This window comes from Neodiprion pinetum, chromosome 4, assembly GCF_021155775.2.
Source record: "Neodiprion pinetum isolate iyNeoPine1 chromosome 4, iyNeoPine1.2, whole genome shotgun sequence".
NCBI lineage: Eukaryota > Metazoa > Arthropoda > Insecta > Hymenoptera > Diprionidae > Neodiprion > Neodiprion pinetum.
Window position 1 is genome coordinate 15,182,437 of NC_060235.2, and position 21,572 is coordinate 15,204,008.

Genomic DNA, 21,572 nt, shown 5'->3' on the forward strand with positions numbered 1-21,572 from the left:
GTCGGGAGCCCGGAATCCATCCCTTTCGGAGAGTGAAATCGTTAATTACGAATTCATTCATTCAAAAAAAGACGTCACCGATGCTATGTATGAATGTGTTCAAACTTTGCGTCAGAGGAATATCGTTTTCGATGCCGGAAGTGAAAATCCATCGACGAAATCAACCGCTTTCGTCGAAAAGATGGTCGAACAAATGATAACGACCATAGAAGATGCGGACTTGATAAAAACGGAAGAATTATTTTTATAAAATGAGAAGATGGGAATTTCCGACGGAAGCCAAACAATAGCTATATCCCCCGATTATTCACTAATAAAATCTTCATCGACATCATCTTCAGAGTCTGCGCATAGTGAATATTGTCCGTCCCAAAAACGACCTCGTGGCATGACACAGGTCCGTTGGAATCGAAAATAAAAATTATCAATATGGCGAGGAAACACTCGAAGTGGTCGTTGGAGATCCTAAAGAATCGTGGGGGAAGAGCGTTAAAACACAAAGGCATACTGAAAATTTGGGAACCAGAAATAAAAAACGGAGGAACATTGTAGAATAGGCGTGCGAGCAACGAGTGTCTCTGTACGTATTCCCACCTTACACTCGTGAAGTGTGGATAAGCTCCAAGATTGTACGCCGGTATCAGAGTCGAAATAAAGCTTTCGCTACGTAAACACTGTGTTAACTCTCTTACCTGTTTCCTACAAACATTACAAACATCTTTTGACAAATGGAATATGATTGACAAGTGGACTTACAATCGATTTGTTAAAGCGAGAAAAAGTATGAAGCCTGTTACCACACGAACGCTTCAACAATGAGAATTAGCTGCAGTCAAACAGGAATGAAATCACCAGAGGCTCTCATGGAATCTGTAAAACTTTTCCAATAGAAAGTGTCGAAAGTGATTCTAAACTACGATCTAGATTTTGTGATTAACACAGATCAAACTGGCTGTGAGTACCGTGTTGGTGTAAATCGAACGCTGTCACACATGGGAGATAAAATGGTTCATGTATATTTGGGAGACTCGAATAAAGTAAGCCATTCATACACCGCGCAATATTGTATGACAGCTTCTGGTGAATTGCTTCCACATGTCTTCATTTGTTTACAAGAACAAACTGGTAAATTTGGGCCACGAATTCAAACACATATCAACGAACTGACAAGCATTTATAAGAACGTTACCGTCACTGCATTGACATCGGGGAAATTAACTTCGAAAGTGTTTAATGAATTTCTGGAAAAGTTTTTAAACCGTGCGTGAGGCAGGCGGATTTCCTTTTAATTGATTCGTGGGGAAGCCAAACTGATTCTTCCACTTTGACTCGACCTTCATCAACGAGGACAACGATCCAATCTGCAAATTAAAAATTATTCCAGCAGATTGTACACCTTATTGCCAACCGTGTGACGTTCATTTCTATAGACAAGTAAAAAATTTTATCAAACGACTGCAAAATAGTACTTGTCTATTTCAACAACACCGCTGAATAAATAGCAGAGACGATGCTGTCAAAATAAATTATTTAATCTACCATCAAATGTCCGGGCCAATATTTTCAGATATGTTAGAGTATGCGTGGTTTGCAGCCAAATTAACGCCAAACAGAACAGTTTTTCAAAATGTAAACGAAGTTTGCTTTCCTGGTCAGATTCGCAAGGTTAAATGTGGTTGTGGTGGTATTGCGCTCATCTTATGTTCGTGGTGTCGTAAGCCTTTGTACTTCACTTACTTTTATGATGGTTTCCACCCCTTAATTTGTCGACATATCAGTAGTAGTGAAGAAGAATCAGAATGATTACGTCGTATAAAATTTGCATGTGTGTATTAAATTAATTATTTTTTGAACAATTATATTTTTTACGTAATTTTATGCCTTTGTTATTAGAATAACCATTTTATTGTATTATTCTAGCATAATGACGTTCATGTAGCGTGTTTGAGAATAGGTATTCTCAAAGGCATCTCTCAAGAAGCAGCTATCGCTCAACGTGGACTAGCCAAAACTATTCACTACCTCTGAGAACGCGCCTAGTTACCGGCTCTTCTAGCTGTCAATCAGTATTACTTTTCATCTCATTGTGCTCGCACGTAAAGCTTGACTGTACCATCTCAAAAAAAGAATTATCGTGTCATAAATCATATCCGACTTCTCAACTGATTAATACAATCACAATTGGCTTCTCAAGTGATTAATACAATCACCATTGGCTTCTCAAGTGATTAATATGATCCAGACATTCTTATATCTCAAATAGCACACTGATCAAATTGTATATTAAATGAAACCTAACTTTTTTTTAAATATTCTAAGTTCTTCTGATCACTCATTTCTCAACATTTTGGTCCTTCGAGCCGGATAGAACATTTGTAATCTCTTAAATATTAATCATTGTGCTATTAACTCTGACTCTCTCGCTCTCGCTCATAGCCAGGATTAAGCCTATCTCGCTCGCTCTCGTGTAGTGCGCGGATTAACTCTGACCTTCTCCATCCCTTGCGGTTCGCGTATAGTGCTATTTCTCTCGCTCTCACGCAGTTGTCTGCTCATCTTTGATTCTTCACCTTTTCACCTTGTTGTAGTGTTTACTTTTGTGACTTGTTCGCCCTCACGTGTGCATCAACAATGCCTCTCATGCGCGATGACAAGTCGACCGCCAAAGGATCAACAGACTCCTTAACAACATTGCCGGTGCCACTGATAACACCGACAGTTGACCTCCTCACGACCGCAGACCATCTTCAAGGTTCAGGCCGAAGAACTCGAAGCAAGTCAATGTCGGTGCTCAGCATTGAATTGTTTCTGCGAGTCAATTCTCAGAATGAGCTAATTGAGTCGATGGAGGATATGCTCACTCAAATGACAGAACCTTCCGACGATATTGCGCTCACCGATGTCACCATGATGCTCGACCAACTGGACGAAATCCATCAGGTCTTCCGCACCGAACACTCATGGCTAGTCTCTCATTGGCCTCCCGCTCACCTAGACCACTCATACTTTGCCAAGGTCAGCCTCGACGAATCCAAGCTGGTGCTCAAGAACAAGCGCCTGCTTGAACGTCTCCAAGAACCGCTCACATTGCTTGCTCAATCAACCGCTTCAGTCGAACCAGGATCTCGTACCCGCTCACGTCTACCCGAACTAATGGTGCCGACCTTCAGTGGGGATATGAGGAAATGGCCAGATTTCAAGGCGATGTTTATGTCTGTCATCGGCAATCGCTGACATCTCAGTGATCTTGAAAGATTTTAGTATCTGAAGACGGCGGTGCAAGGTGATGCGTCAGAACTCATCGTCAATCTCACCCCGGACTCGTCGTCATACACATAGGCGTGGGAGCTGCTCAATGGTAGATTTGAGAACAAGCGGCTGATCATCAAATCTCACCTGGATAGATTGCTTAACCTTAAGCCGATGCTAAAACGTCAGGCCATCTCACTCACCAAGATGGTGAATATTATCAACGAGACAACTCAGGCTCTCAGAACGCTCACAACTGAAGGTAGCAATGATTGTCTCATGGTAACCCGCATGGGTGGACTGCTCGGTCGAGATACTCGTGAGAATTGGGAAACGTCCCTAGCCTCTTCCGAAGAATTCCCTTCTCTCAGCCAGCTCACCGAGTTTCTCATGGCTCGTGCCCGTACGTTAGAGCACATCGAGCAGGACTCAACTCCTGCTCAATCGAATACTGCTAAGGGAGCTATTCCCAAAAAAGCCAGCTCATATCAGGCTTCTAACAAACCGCAGTCGACTCAGCAGACGTCTCAGTCCACCCACCAGCAAGCATCCTATCCATGTGATTGCTGTGAACAGGATCACTTCATTGTGATGTCTTTGAAGTTTCGAGACTGCTCATTAGATGCACGGGTGAGGCTCGTTAAGGAGAGGAGCCTGTGCTGCAACTACCTTGGTAGGCACAATGCACGAAAGTGCAACAACTCCAGGCACTGCAAGACGTGCAGCGGCACTCAGACCTCTCAACCATCTTCGGTCCCTCAACTGAACGCTCTCAGACCACTCAGGATTCTGAAGCTGCATCAACCTCTGAAACAGCCAAACTTTTACCAGCGTGATGTTTAGGGACGATCGTCAATAATCACGATCACTCTTCGGCGTGCTCATCTACAACATGTAGTCATCTCACCTTGCTGGCAACTGCAACAGCAACAGTCTTCTCGACGACCTCATCATACCAGGTTCGACTACTCATCGATCCTGGCTCAGAAATCTCATTTATCTCAGAGGGTCTCGCCAAACAGCTGAACCTTGAAAAGGGGCACTCAACACTTGACCTCTATGGAAAAAGGACATCTCAGACAAGAGGCATTGTCACTCTTGCTCTTCATTCCAGGCATAGACCACTCCCAGTAAAAATCTCAGCTCATGTTCTCAAGACACTAACAACTGTCCTGCCAACTAGTGAGGTACACAGTAAACTCACCTGGCCTCCTCTGAAGGGGTTGAACCTAGCTGATCCAGAATTTCTCACTCCAAGGGCAATAGACGTGATCATAGGAGCAGACTTCTACGGGCAGCTCATAAAGGCAAATATCATTAGACACTCGTCTAGCTCTCCGATTGCTCAATTGTCCATCTTTAGATGGCTGGTAATAGGTCCAATTCATGCACCGGTTACTCTGACAAGAACGGCAACATGGCGTCTCACAAGCAACGAACTCATCCTTGCAAGACTTGCTAACAAGGTTTTGGCTTCAGGAAGAACCACTGACGTCAAGTGAATCCCAACTCACTCCAGAGGTAGACGAGTGTGAGCACCACTTCAAGACTACTCACTCAAGAGACTCAACTGGACTTTACATTGTGAGAATGCCGCTCAAATTATCACCAATAGCTTTGGGGAACTCTCATCACACGGCACATCTGTGCCTTCAACGGATTCTCAAACGGCTTGGCAGAGATAGTCAATATCACTGATTATACAATCAGTTCATGCTGGATTACGAAAGAGCTGATCACATGATCAAGCTCGACGACAACTCAACAAGTAGACGGCCTCACTATTACCTGCCTCGTCATGGGGTTCTCAAGCCAGATAGCTCGACCACCAAACTCAGAGTGGTGTTCAATGGCTCTAGTGCAAGTTCCACTGGCTACTCTCTGAATGATCTCATGCATGCTGGTCCGAATCTAATGCTCAACATTGTCAAGTTGCTCATCTGGATACGCCGACGTAAGCACTTGTTTGCTACAGACATCACAAAAATGTATCAGCAAATTAAGATTCACCCAGAAGATTGGGATCTTCAAGGAATACTCTGGGTAAACGAGCAGCACTTGGAATCTCATTATCAGCTCACGACTGTTACATATGGAATAAAGGCAGCACCATTCCCAGCAGTGAGGACACTGCTTCAGCTCGCTGAAGACGAAGGCTCAAGATACCCGGTCGCGGTGGATCCGATCTCTCATGGTCGATACGTTGATGATATCTTCGGAGGCTCAGACACGGTGAAAGAGCGAGTCAGACCGCTCATCAACTCATAGGGCTCTGCCACGCGGGCAGATTTCCGCTAGCAAAATGGCACTCTATATCGAAGCAACAACTGTTGGCGGAAGTCTCACCTGAGCGTGGAAGTGCATCGGGCATTTCATTCGACGAGTTTGACACCAAGATCCTTGGAATACGATAGTCATCTCAACAGGACACGTTCAACTTCTCAACCATCTCATCAGCCCACTCTGACAGATTCTCGAAACGCCTCATCTTATCAGAAGTAGCACAAATATTTGATCCATTGGGCTTTTCCGCACCTGTTGTGATTAGATCGAAGACGTTTCTTCAGGCACTCTGGTTACACAAACTCAACTGGGCTGGCAAACTCCCAAAACAACTCATAACTCAGTGGCTTAGCATTAGACAAGATCTCTTCAGCCTAGCCAGACTTTCTATTCCACGATGATTCAACACGCTCACTGACTCAGCTGTTGAACTACATGGTTTCTCTGAAGCTTCGCAAACTGCAATGGCAGCCTTTGTGTATCTCTTTGTCAACTCACCGTTCACTGGCACCAACATTTCACTCATCTGCTCAAAAACGAAATTTGCTCCTCTCAAACGTCTAACCATCTCGCGGTTGGAACTCACAGCAGCGCTACTACTCTCCACACTAATCAACCATGTTCATGCTACTTTAAACATGCACGTAACAAATGTTCATCTGTGGACGGCTTCTCAAGTAACACTCACCTGGATCAAGGCTCATCCCTCAAGGTGGAAGGATTATGTATGTAACCGGGTTACGAAAATCCAAGAACTCACCGAGAGAGCTCATTGGAGGCATGTACCAGGCACCTCAAACCCAGTTGACTGTGCGTCGCGTGGCATAACCACAGATCAGCTCGAAGAACACTCTGTATGGTGGACGGAACCATCACGGATGACTCAGACAATGGACTCATGGCCTGCTCAAAACGAGTCGGCTTCTGATGCTACATGTACGCAAGAGGCTCGTGCAAATATTGCATTGCATGCTGTCCAATCTTCTTCAGAATATCATTGGGATCTCGTCTACAAATTCTCATCTCTCAACAAGCTGCTCAGAATAACCTCTCTGTGCAGCAGATTCATCAAGAAACTCTCAAGCAAACTCGATACAACACCAGCAGCTTCCATTCCATCAAGCAGTATGGAAGACTCACGACTTTTCTGGGTCAAGGCTACTCAATCAGTCTACTTCCAAGAAGAGCTCGCACTACTCCAGCGACAATCTCAACTGCCAAACTCACACCCGCTTAACACGTTCACGATATTCATTGACCATTGCGGTGTGCTCAGAGTAGGTGGTCGACTTAAGAAGTCAGAACTCTCATACAAGAACAAACATCCAGCAATCCTTGCTCGCACCTCAAGACTCTCTGAACTCATCATTGCTCACGCTCACAACCAACCGATGCATGGAGAAACTCAGGTAACTCTGGCATTCATCAGACAACTCCACTGAATCATCGGAGGTAGAGCACCATCAAATCATGTATTCTCAGGTGTGTGGTGTGTGCTCGTCAAAGGGGAATCCGCGCTCAGCAATTGATGGGCCAATTACCTCCGGCGCGAGTCACACTATCACGCCCGTTCTCACATACAGGCATTGATTACGCTGGCCCGCTCACGCTCAAAACCTGGAAGGGTCGAGGCTCAAGCACGTACAAGGGATGGATATGTGTATTTGTCTGTCTCACAACATCGGCTACTCACCTAGAAGTAGTCTCTGACTACACACCTGACGGGTTCATTGCTACCTACAAATGCTTAATCTCAAGAAGAGGACTTCCTTCCGCACTCTACTCCGACTGTGGAACCAATTTCATTGGCGCCGATGCTCAACTCAAGCAATGTTTCATCGAAAGCTCATCAGGTCATCAAGCAATCTCATCAGTACTAGCCCAAGATAAGACTCGATGGCATTTCAACCCGCCGGCAGCCCCTCACATGGGTGGCAAGTGGGAAGCAGTGGTAAACTCTCTCAAATTTCACCTCAGAAGAACGGTCGGAGACACCGTGCTCACATACGAGGAGACGCTACGCTCCTCGCCCAAATAGAAGCGATTCTCAATTCAAGGCCGCTCGAACCGCTCAGCGATGACCCCGACAATACCGCAGTGCTCACACAGGGACATTTTCTCATTGGAACTGCGCTTAATGCAGTCCCTGGGCCCTCACTACTGGACATCTCAACCAACAGACTATCTCGATGGCAGCTCATCTAGCAAAGGGTGCAACAGTTCTGGCATCTGTGGTCAACTCAATACTTGCAACGACTGCAAGCCATGTCAAAATAGCATCATCCTCACAACGACATTCAGGTGGGCTCATTAGTACTGCTCACTGATGAGCGCCTACCTCCCGGAAAATAGCCAATGGCTAGGGTACTCAATCTATTACCAGGACAGGATGGACTTACCAAGCGTGGTGTCCATAAAGACGGCCACAACCACGCTCACCAGACCGATTGCCAAGCTCACCAGACCGATTGCAAAGCTCACCCTCCTTCTTGTGACTCCTCAAGGCAACTCATCATCTACACGAGCACGAGCCAAGATGGCGGCAGAATAAAGTCACGTTTTATTGCCGTGTGATAAATCCGTAGCTTGTGTAATTATTAGTGCGTCCACTAGCGTAAAATTGATTTCCGAGTGTGAATTTAATCCTTGTTACCATTCTGTAATATAAACATACACCTGGAACATTACATAACGAATTAATTCTATATTAAAAGTACTAACACTACTGTAATACATCGTGTACTGCTTTGTGCTGATACCGTTGCCTTGAGATAAATTCGTATCTTGTGTAACTATTAATGTGTCTTCTAGCTTAAATTCGATCTCTAAGTGTGAAATTAAACCTTGTTATCAATCTGAAATATAAACGTACATCTGGATCATTGCATAACCAAGTAATTCTCCATAAGTACAATTCAATAAGTCAATAATAATAACTATAATATCTCCACTATGATACGTCATTATAGTGCCTGATGCTGACACCTGTGGTCTACTTGTAGGTAACAGCAAAACATCCTACATCTTGTTATTGACTGGCTTTGTTTACAAACATCTAACATGTCTCGTATGTGCCGTGGCTGCTCTAGCAACATTGTCACTGACTGTGTTGATTGTCCTAAGTGTAATGCTACATATCACCTCAGTTGTGCGAAAGCAAGCAGTGTTTTAACAAATGGTGCATTTCAAAGATGCTGCGGCGCAAAGAAAACGTCTTCATATAAAGATCTACGTAAACTTATCAGAGAGGAAAATACGAAATTGCAAACAGACATCGCAGCTGCGTTAGATAAAGTACAAGGGAGTGTAGATTCTCTGCGTGAGTCTGTAGATGGTAGAGTTAAGAAAATAGAAGAAGAGAATAAGAATCTTATTAACAAGGTTGAATCGTTAGAAGGCAAAGTTAAAACAAACACAGACAAGATCAGTACTATTGAAGCATTTCCGCCAGACAATGAGGAATCTGTCTTGGCAGAAGTTGAAGAAAGATTCTCCAGGCGTAACAATGTGATATTATACGATGTTCCTGAATCATCCGATGCTGAGTTAGAAGCACGAACTAACCGAGATTCGGATTTCACCACTAGACTCTGCACTGCGCTTAACGTTGATTCATCCGTATATTCTCAATCTCGTATCGGTAAATATTCTCCAGCGCTTCAAAAACCGAGACCTCTGAAAATCACATTTGCTAACAATTGTTCCTCTGCTATAATAATACTGAACTTCATAAAATACAAGAAAGCCAACCAGCTCTCTCCGGATCTGAACTTGACCAACATAGTAATAGCGAAAGATTGGACTCAAATGCAGCAGGCTCAACACAAGGCCACTCGCGACGATCTTCAACGGCGTGTAGCGGAAGGGGAGACCAATCTTTGTCTGGTGACTCGGAATGGCAAAACGACAATCGTCAACAAACAATCACATCTACAGTATCGAGCAGGGAACACTGCTCGATCCTAAACACTTCCTTAAAGAAGAGTTACATTTATTATCAAAATCCCCTCACGGCCAACTCTATTGCGTGAACTCTCATTTCACTACGCGAAAACAGTTGAATGAATAAACAGCTTAATACATTAATAAACGCAAATTAAGCTATTTGAACCAATATCCAAATCTAATGTAATCAATATGTTATATCAAATATTTAAATTAGAAATTTTAGTTCATGTAAAATCAACATACAACAACAATATATGTTAACTCTGTCTCTGTCGATAACTATGTAAATTGAGTAACCCTGTTATTGGCACTTTGGGCCGTTGGATTTTAATGAAGAAAATGAATAAATAAATAAAATCAACAGCGTTGCTGATGGTGGGCTGAAATGTTTGAAAATCTGTATTCTCAAAGGTATCTCTCAAGAAGCAGCTGTCATTCAACGTGGACTAACCAAAACTATTCACTACTTATTCACACATAAACCGGGCACAAAGGAAAACAAATTCGAACTCACTGGTGATGAGAGATATTAACGACAACAGAGTCAGGGCGGCTAGGTGGTCTAGTGGAGGCTAAGGCTCCGGTCAAGCATCTCTAGACGCCAGGTTCGATTCCTGGCTCCGTCGTTAATTTTTCTAAATCACCAATTTTTCGAATTTACATTCCTTCAACAAATATTCTCTCGTAGATAAATGATTTGCACATCCGCATATCATTCAATAGACGGCATTGCTTGTCTTACGGGCTTCTCATCGGAAGCAAGGATTCAAAAAGGGTAAACACAACATCTACACATTAGAGTCTCCTTATACATCGTGCATGCAGAGAAGAAACTTCTTATTCACTATTCACTACCTCTGAGAACGCGCCTAGTTACCGGCTCTTCTAGCTGTCAATCAGTATTACTTTTCATCTCATTGTGCTCGCACGTGAAGCTTGACTGTACCACCTCAAAAAAAGAATTATCGTGTCATAAATCATATCCGACTTCTCAACTGATTAATACAATCACAATTGACTTCTCAAGTGGTTAATACAATCACCATTGGCTTCTCAAGTGATTAACATAAATCAAAATTGACTTTTCATGTGATTCCTAAGATCTAGAAACACCATAAATCACAACCTGGTTTTTAGGGGATTAATATAATCCAGACATTCTCAAATCTCAAATAGCACACTGATCAAATTGTATATTAAATAAAACCAAACTCATTTGCAAATGTTCTAAGTTCTTCTTATCACTCATTTCTCAACATAGTGTATAATATATGAAAATATAACTGGTAATAGATATTTTCGAATTGTCTTATTTACCTACGCATGCAAAGTCTCATAAGAGATTGAGAAAATATATTTCAAACGGACTGAAAATTTTTTTTTTAAATTTTAAAGAATGAAAAAGAAACATACGTAGACGCGAACCGTGAACTTTCAGCGTTCTAGTCCGTCATCTTACCGTATCAGCTACGCCAGCTCTAGGTTCACACGTCCACGCTTAATTAACGCACTTCACGCGCGAGCCGAAACGGTCTCTACTCCAGTAACAAATCTTAAATTTTCAAATCGCGATATCTCAGCAACCAAAGCCAACTCGATCAAAAATCAAAAACGACGTTAATTCGGAGTTCTTAAACTTTCATCACGGGAAACGGGAACCCGTTTCTGCGACGTCGGAGGTACTCAATCTGCTTGTTAGGTTTTTCGTTCATCTGATCAGTTTTCTGTAACTTTTTGATTTTTTTTTATGATATTTGAATCATTCGTCTCACATTCCAATACTTTTTCCGGAACCACAAAATCAATTTTAAGGACATCTGGTATAAATAATTTTTCTGAGTACCGCAGTTCAGAAAATAAAACTCTTTTTATCGTATTCTACGCCAGTATTTTAAATCTTTTCATTGCATGCTAATAACTAGTTAGTTCTATCAATTTTATTCAGCCTTGTCAAAATTTATTTTACCTGCGAGTCAATATGACGACACCTGTAAGTGAATTTTTGCTAATTGAAAATATTATTGAAGATTTTTCTTCGAAGAACTGCAATGCCGAAACAAGTGATTAATCCTAAGTATTCTTCCGACGGGCCCTGAGGAAATAATGAAACATTGGCGTTAAGTACCGATAATTTTTGTGTTAATTTATTTATGAATTATGATATTTTCAGAACTGAAAATTATCATCGACTTTGTTCCGAACCACTCGAGCAATGAACATGTCTGGTTCCAAAATTCTATCGCACGTATTGAACCCTACACAGACTACTACATTTGGAAAGATGGAATCGTATCAGATAACAGACTTCAGCCTCCGAACAACTGGTTAAGCGTGTTCGGTGATTCTGCGTGGACATGGAGTGAACAGCGACAACAGTACTACTTGCATCAATTCCATACCAGTCAGCCGGATTTGAACTTTCGTAATCCTGATGTAGTAACGGAAATGACTAATGTCCTCAAGTTCTGGCTTGATCAGGAAGTAGACGGTTTTCGCATCTGTTCAGTTGCTCATCTTTTCGAAGATGAGGACTTCTTTGATGAACCACGTAATGCAAACCCAGATCCTTACATTCTGGAAACGGATTACGACTATCTCGAACACATTTACACAACCGATCGTGATGAAACCGTAGACATCGTCTATCAATGGCGAACGGTCGTCGATGAACATGCCGAACAATCTGATGGCCAAGCACGAATTCTGATTACAGACTCCTCAGCTAACCAAAATGTGGTGTCTAGGTGAATGAGCAAATTAAATTGGTGTATTGTAATATAACAAACATTGCTAATCATCTTCATCCAGTAAATGATATATTAATATTATATAATTATGTATATGCGAATGCGTATATTCATTGTTAGATATATTGATGTAATATGCATAATATTATATATATTAATTTGCTAGAATTGATGATGAAACCGAACACCGTTTTATTTGCAGGTACTTTGGTAATCAAACTCACCAAGGAGCTCATGTGCCATTGAATTTCGCTATGATTACCAATTTGACTCGGCTTTCATCAGCATCCAGCTATATCAATGCATTTAATGAATGGTTTGCCATATTGCCAGAAAATCGAACATCAAATTGGATTCTTGGTAATCACGACAATACTCGCATCGCTTCAAAGTTTGGCCTGAACCGTGCTGATGGTTTGAACATGCTGCTACTCCTACGCGGAACTACGTTTACTTACATGGGTGAAGAGCTGGCCCTTTTAGATACCGAGGTTTCATTTAACGATACACAAGACCCACATGCGATTAATGCTGGACCAGATCGATTTCAGCTGTTCACGCGAGATCCTGCGCGAACTCCCTATCAATGGGATAATACCAGTTTGGCAGGATTCTCAACAAGTAATTCATCGTGGCTGCCAGTCAACGACAACTACGTCTTTAGAAATCTTGCAGTCCAAAAGACTGCTGAGAGGAGTAACTATCACACTTATCAGGCCATACTCCAATTAAGGCAACGAGAGTGCATCAAGTACGGAACCACCCAATTTCTATCTCTCAACTCTGATATGGTAAGATAAACATAATACAGCATAATCATCGTTCACTCAAATGTGAAAGTACAGTTTACGGCACGAGCCGAACATGAGTTCGCACTCACACCCATGTAAACACGTCATGACCCAAGGCAGAGGTTCTGTAATTACACCCGATAGATATCGCTTATCAGAACGTATAATGCATGCTATTTCTTGCAACATATGTGAGGGAAAATTAGTTTCAAAAAGCATCGCGGGTACCTTGACACCACCTAAAAGTAGGATCAGGTAACGGACGCTTAATGACACAGTGCACGAATTTATGTTGTTCAAGAGTATGTATGTGCCAAAAAGAGCTCTAGTAGAAAGAGCTATGCGTTTCAATTTTGCAATGTACCAACAGCGTCTCACCACACTTTTGGAAAACGGAGTACCGTACGCACACTTCATAAACTTCACATCGTCAAACTATCCAAACAGGTGGCGCTAATGATCTGACTCGTGTGATTACAGGGCTCACCTTGGCTTATGTTGCGTTCACACTCGTACTTACGCAATTGCAGCTTCACACTTGTATTCACATAAACGCAGCACTCACCTTCGGCTCACGCTCGAATCTTTACACTTATCAAAAGTCATTCAGTATTCGCCCTTGTAACAGAATATACTATTATAGTCTGGAAGAGTTGAGGTTTTCCATGTGCAATACCATTAGACACCTACGATGATACAAAGGTTATAATAAAACATACAAATTTAAATTTTTTCTCAATAATTGCGCACCTTGGGTAGGGTAAAAATGATGAATTCAATGCAGCGGCCATAAATATCTGAAATACTCACCCACGTCTGTACACAGAGCATTCTCTGCCTATACTTCGGGCGTTTTAGTTCTAGGACATAATGACATTGTACCGCCTGCGCCAGTCTGATCCCCCCCCATCTCGTGAGATGCGAAATTTCTGATTTCGTTCCCGGCGAGTGGTTTTTATGATTCCCCGTTGCGAAAAATATTCTCATGACTTTCGTTTTCAACGTATTTGATCTTTTCTAGTAGATCTGTTCGTTGAGCCAAGAGAAATCGTAAAGAAATTCCTCAAGGAATAGAATATTTCACCCGCTTTTTACCAGTGCCTCATAAAACATATTCAGTCGCTCTTAAAATTTCATCAGTTCTGGCTTCAGTCGCTAAATTCACTCTCATCGTGAAATGTCTATATTTATTAAAAAATGCAGTTTTATTGAAATACAATCGTCTCATGAGCTACAGTTACAATAAGCATATACTACCCTAACGGAGAAAAAGAATAACTCATTGTCAGATGATGTAATCAAACTTTTCAATTCATGGAAATGCCACAAGAATTATAAAATATTGGGTCTTGGGAATTATTCATTTCGAAAAACGAGAATGTCATGTTTTTTTGAACCACCCTAGTGTAGATGATATACAAATTGCGAGCTGTACTGAAAGTCATTCTGTTGTCGTGGTAAACTATTGTATCTCTTCTTCGATAAACTTGTGAACCTTTCATCAAACGCGCTGGATCTCAACAAAATCAGCCCGTGAGTTTCCTGGAAACTCTGCCGAAGAAGAGAGTGGTGGATCTGGAAATTGGGGTAGTGTACGACATAACATTTATAATAGTAGGGGAGCCCAAGCGGGGATTTTGGGTTTTATTTAAGCCGGGAAGAAAAACATAAGGGAAGAAACCTTGCACCCTGTTATGAACGACCACCATATATGAACCCTTAATATACAAGGGTGCGTCTGAGGCAGCCAATCAGATTAGTAAAAAAAAATCCATCCTTGAATTAATTCGAGCTCGTCAGATTGACAGAAGGTAAGTTAATTAAATGCAGAAAAGTGGAAATTTCAATATTCTGACGATATGACCATGATATAAGAAAATAAGCGAGTCACTAGTTTGCAAAAAAAAAATGTCACCTGGAAGTATTCGAGCGCGGTTAAATTTATTTTTTATTTTGAAAGAAATCATGTAAGGATTACGGATATAACATAATATACCGGTTTCTACAAAGTGAAAAAGCTTAAATTATTAATAAAGTGAGGTACGTGCAGGTGCTGGGAACTATGTATTTCCCACTCCGCGCCTCTCTCCCCGTCGCACTCTTTCTCTATTTCTCACTCTCTCGGACCATTTTCTTATAAATAAATGGTAAAATTTTACATATATATGTCGGAGGTATTAATGGGTGATAGAGGTGATCGGGAGAGTCACTCATGATTTCAGATTATCTCTTCTTTTACTCTTCAAAACAAAACTAACACTAATGTAGCAGCGGGTAGGTGTGTGGGGATTTCGAGACGTTCTCGGTCCTTCACGCTCGAGCCTCTGACTATCACTGCTCTCTCGTCTCTCGACTTCCCCAAGGTAAACTATAGGATTAAAGTTAGGTACCTTACCCACCCTGCTAGATTACAAAGACCGAAACTTAATAACAATACTTGTGTGGTCTAAATCAAAACAAAAGTAGTACGACAGTTACAAGTGTCAAGCGCTGAGGCTGCCGGCTTCTTGCGCCGACATATATATATATATATAAAAATAGATGTATATATATATATATATATATATATATATATATATATATATATATTTTACATTATATATTATGTTCTGTTCATTGTAATTATTCCATTCAATAACAAAAAAAAAGATTAACAATTTTTTTTTAAACTGTCAGAACAACGAAATTTCTCTACATAATTGTCAGATTCTAGGTTAGCACAACAAGGACATCAAGCTGAACCGTCTGCATATAAATCTGATGAGCTCGAGTATTTCGAGGTCACGATTTTTTTTACATTTTCGAAAATCGACCGTGAGTTCTGACTGCATCCAAATCGTCAGTCTTTTGAATATAATACGTTTTAGAGGTCACTTAACATTCCTCTTGACTATCCGATAAACTTGAATAAATTTTTTTTTTTCATTTTCTATCCCTTCATGCTGCCACCCCCGACTTGTAAGCCGGCAGATTAATATTTCTTTGTTACCAGAAGCATATAGGGCGTATACGATACTAATGTCTGACGCACTCTAGTATTTCTTGGTTATAAATTTTTTTTACATTTTTGAAAATTAGTACGCACTTCCCCCGGCAGTGAAAGGGCATATATCATATGAACTTTTTTTCTTTTTAGTATCTAATCTTCACAATCCAATAGGTTCCCGCAACGCAAAAATAACATCCCATTTAGCCTCTTGGGCTCCCCTACTATAAGACTCGTCAACACTAGATATGGTTCGTGTATTCTGCTCGCGCCTAACGAACAATCCAAAATCTTCCTTCCAACAAGATTCGTAAGCATTTTACATTAGGATGGACATCAATTCGTGGAAATGCGTGCGGCAGCATTCGAAAAATATCTTTGTCTGAAATATCTCGGGGAAAGAAGTTAATAATTGTAGATCTTCGTATAATAGATGTGTCAAGTTGTCCAACATATAGAATATAGATATTGTTCCCAGAATTGCATGTTTTCACAGCAAGTGTTGTATTTGATGTTGTGCCGCTAATGGATCCGTAATCTTTTTAACCCCTTCACTTTATCATGAAAATTCTTGTGCGTGGGAATAAAAGCGAGCACGAAGAAAGTTGAATAGTCAATGTTCTACCCGTATTAACACTAGAAAATTAACGCAATTGCAACATCCCTCCTACACTATGGAAATGTATAGATGTGCAAAATTTTATGAGCCACAGCAAGAAACTCATACCCAAGGAACTCGTCGCCATCAACTGTAACCAGGATTTCTTTTATTTGAATTTTTGTTTTTAATAATAATTGTGAGGGCTAAAGTCCGGTTACCCTACGGCGCAGGTACTGATCTGATTAATAAGATAATTAACGATAAAGATATTATTATTGGGCGCCAGACACGGTAGCGTTAGATATAAGATAATTACAGAAAAGACAAGAGAAGAAACGTTCAGGTTCTACGATGGTTTGCACAGCTGGCTCAGTGTAGACAAGATAATGGTAGAGGGGAGGGGTCTTATCCAACAGATCAACACAATCAGATAGATAATGGTAATAGTATCGAATATATTGACAAAAGGTGAGCGATAATAATTACACGTGAGCGATGCAAGACATTCAGATACAACTAAATCATGAAAGAAACTCAAATACATCCAGAGAAAAGGTATAAGTGAGAATTAACAGATTAACGAGACGAGAGATGTGATAAGCGATAGGAATGCATACGTTCGCGATACTATTAATTGAAATACATTCAGCAAGATTTACAAAATAGGTCAATCAAGGTAGGCTGGCATGCAATCCACAATTTAAGGTTCTTAAATTAGGGTACCAATGTAAGCGACAATAGAATGAGATAGCGAGAGAAAAATAGTCAAGGTAATATACAGTTGAAGCAGGTAATATTACAAATAGTGAAGAAATTCAGAAATATTAGGAGTAACGAAAAGAAAAAAGAATTAAAAGTCAATCAGATAATATCTAAGTTAAATCAGAGGTTCATAAATTCAATCTAGTGAAATAATAATACAGTAGAACCTCGATTATCCGAACCTTGATCAGCCGAACCCTCAATTATCCGAACAATGACTTAGTTTACCCAAACGCTCAATTATCCGAACGTTGTCAATTTTTGTCAATTCAGAGCCGATCAACAAAATTTGGGATTCGATATGAAATTTCTTTTTTTATTGAGAATAGAAAATTAACATATGAGATCTGAAGTAGATTGAAAAAACAAAATATTGTTTTGAAAAAGAAAAGTCAATATTTGACGTTGTAATTTTGCATTTTGTAAATATCTTGATGAATACGCAATATATGAAAAAATCACAAAAGACTTTTTTCACGGTAAATTGAATTTCATAAAAAAGATTTTCTTAGACTTTTTGTCATGTATGTTATATTTTGGGAGATTTTTAGGAAAAAGTGAAAAAAAAAACGAAAAATCATTTGCGCCAGTTCTTACGCATAAGCTACGTGGCTCAAATTTTGAGAGATTATTTTTTAGGTCCCAAACAGGCATTTTATCGGGTAGCGTTAAGAAAAATCTAAATTTTTTTTTCTTGAACACTAATATATATATTTCAAAGTTAATATATATATATATGTCAAATTTTAATATATATGTATGTACTGTTTTTATGCAAAAAGTGATGTTTATGATCTGGTCCTAAAAAACCCATGTTTCGATTATCCGAACTTTTGATTATCCGAACTAGTCTCGGTTCCAATTGGTTAGGATAATCGAGGTTCTACTGTAATCCGAATTGAGGGAAACAAGATACTCGATACAATATTCTGGAATCAAAAATTATAATAAAAAAAACAAAGTAATACGTAATGTCTAGCTTGAAATACCGGGACAATCTCTAGAAACTATACAGTCAATGCGCATGCGCCAAATAATTCAATCTCATAGGCCGGTGAAATCGCCCCGCGGCGATCTTTTTGTCTGCTGAGCAGGGGGCCAACGTACTCAAAATGAGACAATACTCAGGAGCTGTAAATCTCTCGCGCATAAAACCGCGGATTGAGGTTATGTTGCTGTTAATTTTTATGTAACGTGAATTGTCCAAGAAGAACAGTACCGTTCAGCAATACCGTGGTCGATATTGGAAAATATTTAACCGACGCAATAAAGCATTCAATGGAAGAGCAAATATCAAATGATACAGAAATTGGATGTTATTTATATAAATAAAAAATCTGAAATTCGATGTGAAATGTCATTAACAAGTGGGAGTCTGGAAAAACAGAGGTAGGTAAGTAAAAACAACGTTAATTGTGAACAGATTCTTTATTCACATAAAATTAAAAATGCGTTTCATTCACGATTTGTTTTGTGCATTTTATCGGAAAGTAGTTGTATCCAAAACTATCAAAAGCTCCTGTCTGATAATAATAGCTTCCAATATTTTCAGGTACGGAATAATTCATCGTCAAGCGGGATTCAAATTGTCAGGCATGGAAGCATGTAAGTAAATTTCTAATTCCGTGATCTTTTCTATTGCAATATTTTAACATGGATTCAATAATAAAATTAGTTTTTTTTTTCAGCAGGCTCAAAGTTTAAACTTTGATTAACACGAGGAAAATTATGCCTTACCTGATGGTCAAAACATTTAGGTGGCAAGGATCCTGGTTTCTTGAGCGGTGCAATCATTATAACCATCGAACCTGGTTGTTCCGTCAGACATCAGGTGCCAGAGTGAATTTCATCAGGCCATCGCCACCTTCTTAACATCAGTTGAGGCAAAATTGAAGAGCGGGATACACTACAGATCATAGTGGCTAAATATCTCATCATTTTGCTTTGATCCAGCCCAAAGCGATAAGTTTGTTACTTAACCGTTGCTGCCAATTCATTATACCGAGGAATCACTCTGTGCAACACTGTAATTTAAGCATTATCATTGACCAGCATTATTTCAAATTTTATACCATTTAATTTGGTACCTTATTCTGAAACTTACTTTTACTCTCTTTGGCATTAAATTTTGATAAATAGTCTTTCAAGTCCTCAATTTGACTGTAGGGTTGAATTTTGCTAGACAAACTGAACCAATCCAAATCTAGAAATGTTAAATAACTTCAGTTAAAAATGTATTTAAAGTTAATCTTGGTTGATGGTGTCATCTGGCTAGCTAGTTGCAGTCATCACCCGTGCTTCGGTCTCGTGGAACCCCAGTGAAGTGTGAAGAATGCATTCACTTACTAGTACACGTTCCTTTGCAATTAATCACTTGGTCTGCTATAGGATTTACTCACTCGTTAACTTTTTTAGTACAATGCAATTTATCGATATCTTAGAACCAAATTCAATTTTACACTCTTCACAGGGTCCTACGCTAAGACTGAAAGCTTGTGATAATCCATTTACCGCAATCATTTCTCCATTTCATGTTAGGATTGTCTAGAACAAAACAAATGTCATCCTAAGATTGGAAATGGAACCTGAAACGCAGAAGTTATTCATTGGCACGAATTTAAAACCAAAAATTTTATAATGGTTTTTGCAACACAGAGACTCTTTCCAAATATCCTTGTCACAAGGTGATGTTCGGAGGACTATGAACAAGATATTGTATCGGATTACATTATTTGGAGAAAAATCTTCATGAACTTCGTTGAAAATCAGTATTCATTTATTTTGATGGGACAAGGGACACAATCTTGAATCCAATAAGTCAATATCCTCGTAATAATGTTCTGACATTACTCTACAACATGATTGTCCTTGAAGCTAATTGTGACGTTAAGGCGCATTTTGAGAAAGTTGATTTTCAACTTGTGTCACAGGATATGATCTACGTTCCTGAGTTTTACGCTTCCGATTAGATCTTGTTTGTTTCGAACCTCACTAACATGAAATACAGAAATCATTTTAATAAGTCTGATATTACTTGAATTTTTATTTTGAGTATTGGTTTCCCTTCATTCATTTGATCAAATTATATTGAAAATTTGCGAAATGAACTCTGATAATCATTGAATTATTTTCAATAGTAGAAGCAATAATTTATTAATCGGAAAAAATACATTGACTATCGACTATTTGTAAATTTTTTTGAACTATTTTCCAGAAAAAAAAAATTCACAGTTCTATTACAGATAGTGAGATATTTAATTTTCTTGAGCGCTCGGTTTAATGTCTCATCTTCAAAAGTGATGAAATTCAATATTACCGCCTGAAACCATAAGAGAGTGAGAAAGTTGCTTAGCTGCTTGAAAGTGGCGATGATCTTTCTACGTGTGATAAATTGAATAGGCAGATAACAGTGAATATTAGAGATGTGATTATTTTGGCCGTATCACCTGTTGATAGAAAAAAATTTCATTGTTATTTCTAATGGACGAAATAATAAAAGTAATCAAATAAAGTGTTCCCACCTACCGTCTGCGTTTCTTCGAAGCACCCAACATTTAAACAGATTTCTCATTTCAGTCGAATAAAGCCAATTTTCAGAGAGCATTAGTATCAAGTTTCGATCGTTCTTTGAAGAATCAGCTTTTCCAGTCACTACCTCGACTGTTTGAGATTCTAACCTCAAAAATTCGTATGACTACGTTGCCGCCTGAAACAGAATTTGACAGCTGAAACTCGGAGTGACTAGCCTGCCCGAGCAGCCGATAAAATTCGTGCATGCGCATTGACTGTATAGTTTCCAGAGATTGTCCCAGTATATGCGATAGATATGAAATACTAACTGTAAGATATAGGAAAGATACAGATATCCCTAACGTATTACGAAAAGAAATTATACGAACGGTACGATATTGCGATGTATTACAAGCGAGAAGAATTACGGACAAACTACGTGCCAGCGATAAAAGAAGCGAGAATTAACTAGAAAGATGTTACTCACCACGGTGCAATACTCCAGGTTCCGAGAACGACATCTTACATATTATATTTATCATGAAATTATATTTGCGATACTAATTACTCAATAGCAATCGATAGCAAGGCAAATGAATCGAATCAGACAAAAAGATATCGACTAGGTAATAGAAATTATGGTAAATGATCGAGATAAGATATTGAAAATAAAACAAACTGAGAAAATATATATT

The 21,572-nt window shown here is 39.7% G+C and overlaps 1 protein-coding gene and 1 long non-coding RNA gene across 3 annotated transcripts in view; one reads left to right on the forward strand and one right to left on the reverse strand.

Moving 5' to 3' along the window:
- Positions 1 to 21,572, forward strand: part of LOC124217273 (uncharacterized) — a 111,066-nt gene that overhangs the window by 81,615 nt on the left and 7,879 nt on the right. Inside the window, exons 8-9 of the mRNA XM_069135392.1 lie at positions 11,651 to 12,224; positions 12,430 to 13,018. Coding sequence (XP_068991493.1) covers positions 11,651 to 12,224; positions 12,430 to 13,018 — 1,163 coding nt within the window. The remainder of the gene's footprint in view (positions 1 to 11,650; positions 12,225 to 12,429; positions 13,019 to 21,572) is intronic.
- On the reverse strand, positions 18,836 to 21,190 carry LOC124216656 (uncharacterized). 2 transcript variants are annotated; one of them, XR_006882658.2, is made up of 5 exons: positions 20,893 to 21,190; positions 20,684 to 20,813; positions 19,472 to 19,570; positions 19,105 to 19,391; positions 18,836 to 19,002 (listed from the first exon to the last, which is right to left on the reverse strand). It is a non-coding gene; the product is annotated as an uncharacterized lncRNA (long non-coding RNA). The 2 variants fall into 2 exon arrangements; XR_011176894.1 differs by having other exon boundaries at positions 18,836 to 19,391.